This window comes from Wolffia australiana, chromosome 5, assembly GCF_029677425.1.
Source record: "Wolffia australiana isolate 7733 chromosome 5, ASM2967742v1".
NCBI lineage: Eukaryota > Viridiplantae > Streptophyta > Magnoliopsida > Alismatales > Araceae > Wolffia > Wolffia australiana.
The window spans coordinates 1,669,534-1,678,111 of NC_135839.1; the positions used below are offsets into that span (position 1 = coordinate 1,669,534).

The 8,578-nt window shown below is 37.4% G+C and overlaps 1 protein-coding gene across 2 annotated transcripts; it reads left to right on the plus strand.

The window, feature by feature from the left end:
• The first annotated feature begins 339 nt into the window (after positions 1–339).
• Positions 340–7,750, plus strand: LOC144702998 (alpha/beta-Hydrolases superfamily protein). 2 transcript variants are annotated; one of them, XM_078575056.1, is made up of 9 exons: positions 340–635; positions 780–932; positions 4,004–4,033; positions 4,664–4,790; positions 4,866–5,012; positions 5,588–5,718; positions 5,806–5,943; positions 7,135–7,233; positions 7,395–7,750. In XM_078575056.1, exons 1-9 carry the CDS (start codon positions 444–446, stop codon positions 7,620–7,622), a joined length of 1,245 nt encoding a protein of 414 aa, XP_078431182.1. In that variant the 5' UTR covers positions 340–443; the 3' UTR covers positions 7,623–7,750. The 2 variants fall into 2 exon arrangements, with proteins under 2 accessions (XP_078431182.1, XP_078431183.1); XM_078575057.1 differs by having other exon boundaries at positions 502–635; positions 776–932.
• The last annotated feature ends 828 nt before the right edge of the window (positions 7,751–8,578 follow it).

Below are 8,578 nucleotides of genomic sequence, written 5' to 3' on the forward strand. Positions count from 1 at the left end.
TCATTTTCAGTTATGTTCAAGAGTGTGTAAGCGAAGAATGAGCGTAAATATCCCAATTACAAACACACCAAGACACCGCCCTCACCCGACTTTGATACTAATTAATTGATCTTCAAAAATGGCAACTTTCTTGGAGATTTAAATGGGTATAAAGTTCGTTCTTCCTCCGTCATTTTCAGTTAATTTCAAGAGTGTGTAAGCGAAGAACGAGCGTAGATATCCCACTTACACACGCACCACGAAACCACCCTCACCCAACTTTGATACTATTTAATTGATTTTCAAAAATAGCGACTTTCTTGGAGATTTAAATGGGTATAAATTTCTTTTTCTCTCGGTCTATCCAGTTACTTTCAATCAACCACCACCACCCGCCAATGGAGAATCCATCTCCTCTCCAACTCTCACTCTCTCCCTTTCTCTCTCTTCTCTCTCTCTAGCCCATGTTCACAATTCCGAGGTTAGATTGGTTCAATCACTGTAGAATTCTGCCAACAATCGGTAAAAAATTCAGGGTTTGTCTTCCCAAGATCGTCTCCGCGCTCATCTCCGATTGCCCGAGTTCTTGGCGAGTGCGATGCGTTCTTCAGCCTCGTTTGCATCAATCCATCGAAGAACACCCACAATTTCTGCGGGTGCGATTTCTCTCTCTAACCCATTTGCGCGATTTCTCGATCTGTCTCTATCGGAGCTGTAATGGGTCAATCAATCCTCATAATTGGGGTGGTGGGTGAGTAGATTTCAAGGCTAAATTTGGGATCTTTGGTTGTGAGAGGAAGGGTGGCTTCTCGGCGGAGATGAGGTTGGAAGGCGTGGAAGAAGGGCTCGCCAGAATGGCGAGGACGATGAACTTGGACCAGGCGCCGGAGAGGAGAAGGCTGCGCAGCGCGTTTAAGGAAATTCAGCTGGGGATCGATCACTGCCTCTTCAATGTAAGATTACTCTTTCTCTCTTGTTTATAACGTTTCTGGATTGATCTATTGTTTGTTTTTTGAACCCAAAACCTTCTCACTATGGTGAATTGCGTTGTTGCTTATCTTCTTCGCAAATTATGGATATTTCTTCGTATTTTACTTGTTCTTCGCTTGAGTTAAGCCTAAGGAACGATTCACAAGGTGGAGATCGATCACTGGCTCTTCGAATCTCTCTGTCTGCGAATCAGTCTTCGTTTGAAAGAAAAAAGAACAGCTGGAGAAATTCTTCTCTGGAAATCCATCTTTCTGCTTTTACGGTTGTGGATGATCTTCCCAGATTATCTGCAGTTTGTATGTTGCATCTAAAACCTTCTCCTCGTGGGTGAATTGCTTCGTTGTTTCCTTTGTTGGCTCTGTTCTTTCCAAATTATGTATGTTTCGTCACTTTTCCTCGTTCTTCACTTAAATTGGGGCTTCCTAACTGTTCTCTAGGTAATTACTTTTATTTTAATCTCAAAAGTCCACCTCTAATTTTCCCATTTAATTACCGATGGTTTTAAAAAATTCCCAAAGTTCTTATCATCCTTTGGACATAATTGAGGTTACTGCTTGGATTTCTTACTCGCTTCTTCTTGTTCCCCTTTCTAACTGCTTCTAATAACCTATCATTCACCTTGAATCATAATTAATGCATGTTTAGTGCCATAATGGGCCCAAGAGTCTATAGATCAAGGCTCGAGTACAAATGGCCCCGCTGGACCATATTATTAGGATATCTGATTAGATAATTCATCAGACCAGAAAATGAGACATTTTAGATGTGCTAGCGCTCACTTTTTCTCTTTGAAATTGACTTAATATCGCCCTGTGTTATATCATTTGTGAATTCTGAATTTCAAAGCCTTTGTAAGTAGAGTTTGTCATCCCTGATGAAGATGATCGGAAGATGATGACGAGCTGTCTTCCTCCTCATCATTTGTCTGATCCAGGATGACATTGATGATGACGAGGTTGTCATCATTGTTTTCACTCATTTGTGAATAGGATGACGATGGGGAAATTGTCGTCATTTTCATCTTATTTATGTGATGCTAACCTCCCCAAGCGGTACACGAGGAAGTCATATATCAAGAATGGTGCGCGTGCAGGGCCCTATTAAGCACTGGCACCATTCCTCTATAAATAAAAGGGTTACCCCTTGTTCTGGATAGCTCCTGGGTGAGTGCCAAGCCAATCCGGCAACATCCTGCTAGACGTCATTCTCTTCAGGGAGGAGGGTGCCGATCAGGCGATGCCCTGCAACATGGCATTCTCGGATGTTCATTGATTTATCTCTTCCTACCAATCTCAGTTCCGTTCCTGGATTTTCTTTGGGGTAGAGACTACAATAATTTGTTTTTCTCAAGATCTGTCATTATTGGATCGATCTTGGGAGATCCGCATCATCATCATCATCATCCTTAAATCTCCACTTTCTGTCTGTCTCTCTCTTCACTCATTTCTGCCAAACAAGCTTGTGATGATGATTTCTTGATGGTGATGACAACTTCGACCTTGGACAACAAGCTCTACTCTTAAGGCCCCCAATTTACTTCTAATGGATCCATCCAATACCTAAATTTATTTTGTTGTGATTTTTGTTCTTCCTTGAGTTAATTTTGTTTTTTCTTCGGCAGAATGCTCTAGTTCTCTCGGTTACATGTGAAACTCTATTTTGTTTATTCATAGATTTCATTATGCGCCTTTGGACTCAAGAGTAAACCTTGTTGACTAGTGGGATCAAGTAGCTTGTTCAGTTGCCTCAAAAGTTTAGCTCCTTTAGCATCACAATGTGTTGTGGCTCAAGGATAATACTGATAGAGAAAAAAGGATTCATTTTGGCATAGAGGATTGATATATCTTGGAAGATAGAGAGAAGATGGTGAAGAGGGGCCGAAAGATGCAGGGCAGTGAAAGGATCCTGCTGCACTTGCAGCCAATTAAAACTCTCTCCGGAGACACTGGGTTTATCTATCTTTTTATAGGTGGGCAAGCTCTAGAACAAATTACCAATATATCCAAAACAAGAGAATATGTACAATGATCCCCTTTGTCGGCTTATTCACTGAGAGCGAGAGAATAGTTCTCTAGTTTTTTGTCATGTTATTCAGTTTCCTCTCTTTCGAAAGCATTTCAACTAGTTAATATCTTGTTTCCAAGACAACTAGTTAATATCTCTAGTTTTGGATTTTCTCTGGCTTTTTAATTCGATCAAGCGATCGACAGCCAAATCCTATGTTCTTGAAAAGAAAGTCCATGTCTGAACCAAAACCTTGTTTCTCCAATCCAGGTGGGTTGTTTGGTGACTACTATGTCTCACTTGAACTGCACAAATTCCTGGTTTTCTCTTCCTGAAAAAATGTATAACTATATTAAGAAAAATCATATTCTGCTATCTGGAGCAATTAAGTTAAATACAAAAATTGGAGCTCCAAAATTTTTCGTTAAACTGAACCTTATTTGTTACTCTGGGGCCAATATTTTTCAAAAATGATAATTTTATGGGTAATAATTTGATATGTTCTTTTTTTTAAGAACGTATCACAGAAAACAGAAGAGAAAATCCATCAGTTAGACGCATGTGCACTGGTTCGCACTTGTGGAAAGCAGTTAAATAACTCTCTGGCGTGAAAGGAAGGGATACAAACTTTTTCAGGAAAGTCAGCAGATGTCAGTCCAGTTCGACCAATTGACAGGAGCAGTGGCAGGAGCTCCGGACATTAGGGAGGACTCCATAGGGAGATCCTCAGACTATCTCTCATTTCCTACTCTTATGTTTCCCCTTCTTAGCTGTAGTTCTGTTGACAGTGATATTCTGCTGGTGATTATACAAACTATTTAGAAGAATGTTTCCTATTACTCCCTAGAGAAGGGCTTTGGGGGGAATCCTGCTATTATTGTGACAAAAAAATCTTTTTACAGTGAAGCCGCATACAAAATAATCTTGCATACTGAAATCTATTGCTATTTGTGCTGTCATGATTCTACACTTCAGGCCATTCTTCAATTTACTTAAATTCCTGACATCTTTTCCTATTGCTATTTTTCAGAAGCAGCATGAGGAAATAACATCAGAAGAGGTGAAAGCTGTGCCCCATCCTTTATTTTTTTTGAATTTCTTAAGATTTGTTCTGTTACGCTCCATTCCAATTATGAATCACATAATTTTACATAAAGAAATCATGAATCAAATGTAAATGCCTCCTGAAGAGATCCAAGAATGATGGACGAATAAGCGTTCCAGAATGATCAAATTACACAGCAGATTTGGATAGAAGGTGGATGACTGTTTAAAGGAGTCGGCAGACTTCTCTCCCTCTGGTCGTAGGTCTCTCCTGCGGCCCAGCCCTTGGACAATCTTGGCTTCCAAGTTGGGTAATGACTGTCATGAAACAAGATTCAATGCCACCCCTTTCTGACCTTCCCTCATTTAAAGGATCTCTGCACGTGCATCCAGCTGTCAGGCTTCTGCAATGCGCTCTTGGAAAGAATGTATCTCAGTATTAAAGGTTTATATTCAGATTAAGATGGGAGGATTGATGTAAATTTGGTCTGTTTATCTTAAAAAAATAAAAAAATAACTTAAGGACACAAAAATTCAAAATGCAGTAACTTATGTAAAACAATTCATTCGTTTCTCTTCATTTCATGCAAAAAACTTATTGATGCTGGTTATTGTAGTTCTAACCCTTGGATAAGGTTCCTTGCAGTCGTATGATGTAAACTCCAGAGGGTTAGTTATTTTCTCGAAGACCTGGCTTCCGGAAGAATCTAGATTAACAGCTCTTGTATTTTTCTGCCATGGGTATGGAGACACTTGCACGTTTTTCTTTGAAGGTATATTTCCCTTGCTTTTTTGATTCAACATTTAAATCAATGTTCAAGGTTTGAATGAAACATATTTATGATCAGGGATTGCAAGAAAATTGGCATCTTCAGGGTTTGGTGTCTTTGCAATGGACTATCCGGGATTTGGTCTCTCGGATGGGCTGCATGGTTATATTGAAAGTTTTGACACTCTTGTTGAGGATGTTATCGAGCATTTCTCCAAAGTAAAAGGTTAGTCCTTGTTGATTTTTGTAAATGAAAGCTGACTTTTCCTATTTTAATACCTGTGAAATAGTTAGAGGTATTTTGAAACCAAGTATCTTTTATGATTTTGGAATTATTTTATTCCTATTCTGTTCTTCTGCCTGTCTGTTTCTTTTAATTTTAAGAATTTATTATGTTGCATGTAATTTCACTTTAGGTGGCTAGAAAATTCTCAATTCGAAGGTTCTAGTGTCTTATCGAAATATGAATTTATATTTAAAAGGGCCCGGGAAGAATTATCACTAATTTGGGTTAGATAAAGGCTTCTTGTGGTCTCTTATTAGAAGGCTTGATATAAATAGTGGATTTTTTTGGACAGGCTCTCTCTAGATTTTTTTTCAGTAGTTCATGAACCTTGATTCTTGGTCCATCTATTTTTCTTTGCATCCTATTATTGATATCGTTCATGCTTTTCACGTTCATATAGATTAATCGTTAGTTTCTAAGTAATATTTTATATACAATGCTGATACCCAATAACTAGGGACACTGAAGCAGTTACTAGGAAAGCTTTTCAGATTGATTTTTCTTGCAAATGACAGAAAACCCAAAGTACAAGGGCATCCCAAGCTTCCTTTTTGGTCAATCAATGGGCGGTGCGGTAGCCTTGAAGATCCACCTGAAGAAGGCTATCCCATGGGATGGCGCTATCCTTGTTGCCCCAATGTGCAAGGTCCGGCCTTTTTTATGCCATCAAATTCAACTACTTTTAAGCTGAAAACCCATAAAAAATTGATCCTTTTCTGGGTATGTTTGTCAGATTGCTGATGATTTGGTTCCACCCTGGCCATTGGTGTTTATTCTAATCCTCCTTGCAAGAATTGTTCCAAGGAAAAAGCTGGTTCCTCAGAAGGACTTGGCAGAGATGGCCTTCAAAGACTTGAAGAAGAGAGATCAGGTTGGCCTGAACCAAAAATTGTGTTTAGCATTTAGGCACTGATGAGTGAATGATGACAATGATGAATCAATTTTGTCATCAGTATCTTCATTATCTCCTATAACCATCATCTTCATTATCTCCTTCATCCATCAATAGGTGATGATTTGACATTTCCACCGTTATTTGATTTCCAAGATATATCATCATTATCATCCATTGGTTTTTAAATTAAGATACAACTTTTGATCATTCCGTCATCATCCATCTGTTGAATTTGTCATCTTCAAAGACATCCGTGATTAAACATTCCAGTAGGGAGTCCAGTCTTTACTCTTCTGAGTGGTATTCGTGTCTTTTGGCTCTTGCAATCATATCCACTTGGAACATGTTGCAAAATCCAACCATTTCATCTACTTCATTCCCCCAACTGTTTTCCCTATTTCTATTGAAACAGAATGGTTTCATGTTGAAACCACTCATACCTGTTGATGATAGAGATTAAATTTAAGGGTGAAGATGAAAAAAATTCCATGTCAGCCAGCACTGCTATTCCTAGGGATTTGATACCTCTGGTTCGTTGGAGCTGTACAGTCGTTTGATTACTTCATAAAGAATAATCATAATGGATATTTTTACATAAAATGCTTGGAATCATAAAAGCTTTAAACTCTAACTTTGGACACTGTTATAAGTTAGGGTATTGTTTCCATTTCTCTTTCATAAGGTTCCTATCCAGATATTAGGGTGGAGAATCTTCTAGTTGACTGAGTTTGGTTTTCTCTTCATCATCTATCCAATGTTCAAGACGCCAAGTTCCTCAAGCATATATGCATGTGTTTTACCTTTTGAACTCAATATCTGGACTTTCCTAAAGTCATTATCCCCATATACGGATAGGAACCCTATAGTAAAGTTTATTTTATTTTCATCATCTGCCCACTCTCTGGGTGGTGGGGTTCTTCGCGTGGACCGCTCTATACTCTCTCCTATTTCTTCTCTGTTTCATCTTCTCAATCTTAACATTCAACCAACACAGCATTCTTAGGAAACTATATCAATTTCGATAGACTTTTTTACCACCTCAATTTCATTTGCGCATTTTTTTGTCCAAAAATCATTTCAGTATTAGTATTACTTGCGTCTCGCTCAATGTGAAATTTATTTGTAATTATTTCATTCTAGAAATATCTTTCTTATTGTTTTATGCAGACTTCGTTTAATGTCATCTGCTACAAGGATAAGCCTCGTTTAAGGACTGCAGTTGAACTTCTACGAACCACTCAGGAGCTAGAACCTAGACTTGAAGAGGTATTACCTGGTAACATATGGTTATTTCAACTAAATATTTTCATGAAACATGACTATTCTCGGCACATCATTTGCCCATCTGTCTTAAAATTGATGAAAATTTTGTTCAATTCCCATCAATAACCGTTAAGATTTAAAATATCATTTTTTTTCTATTCCAGGTATCTCTTCCACTTCTAATCCTGCATGGGGAAGCTGATGTTGTAACAGATACATCAATAAGCAAAGCATTGTATGAGAAGGCGGCAAGTTCTGATAAGCGGCTCCAACTTTACAAGGATGCCTATCATGCTCTTCTTGAAGGGGAATCGGATGAAATGATATTTAAAGTGCTTGATGATATCATCGATTGGTTGAACAGCCATTCCAAAGAGACATCTAGATCATGATGGAAGCCAACATCGCCAATCCATGTTGGAGTAAATGTTCAAAATTGGTTATGTTTATATGTATTTTTTGTGGGTTATTTCCACAACTCATTGTTAATTATTTCGAGTAATAATTAATTTCCAAATCATAGCATGCATAACTGATTTCGGTGTGATTTTTATTTCCAATGTACTTTAGCTTCAACGTGGGTTTTTTTTTGGTGGCTTTTCAAGCAATGCAGTTTAATCCAAGCTCAGGAAGGTAAAAAAGGTATGAGATATCGTTGAATGTTCTATGGATATTGAAAGTTTTTACTAAGTACCTTGTATTTTTTTTCAGGCTTATAAACCATCAATCATAATGTATAAATATAAGAATATACAAGAATAAATTTCTTGGATGTTATAACATACAAATGTTATGGGGAGCCCCCCATGTAAGAGAGCTTTAAAAAATCTGATATAAGGATCAGAGTTGAGACACTAGACCCTTTTCTTGCATGCATGATATATATATCATGATTGTAAAGTTAGCAATAGAGATATGTAAGAAATCCAAATTATGATCTATAAATATTTGAAATATAATGTCTTGTAGATGATCAATATGTAAAGCATTCATAAACAATGTCAAGAATTGAGTATATCACATCTGCAAATAAAACTACTGTATTTTAGACTGTGTTTATAAAAATTGAGAAATTTTACATAGTATATATGTGAGAAGCCTAAGATAATCATATAATTTAGTTTTCAGAATAATATTTCACAGTTAACTAAACATATAGCAGTATATGTGCTCCTCTTGGCTATATCTCAGTTGCCAACATGAGGTAGTGAACTGGCTCCAGCAATTTATATCTAGACCAATTATGACTCATGAAAAACAGAAATCGATCAATAAAACTCAAAATCAAAACACCATTGAGCATAACATAAGGTTATGAACCATTTAATTATGGGTTTTATTCATTCAT

Excerpts from the sequence above, each read along its gene's own strand:
- LOC144702998 (XM_078575056.1), top strand. The coding sequence starts at position 444 with ATGTTCACAATTCCGAGGTTAGATTGGTTCAATCACTGTAGAATTCTG. Across the intron at positions 933-4,003 it reads TCGATCACTGCCTCTTCAAT|AAGCAGCATGAGGAAATAAC; the intron begins GTAAGATTACTC and ends GCTATTTTTCAG. Across the intron at positions 7,234-7,394 it reads TAGAACCTAGACTTGAAGAG|GTATCTCTTCCACTTCTAAT; the intron begins GTATTACCTGGT and ends TTTCTATTCCAG.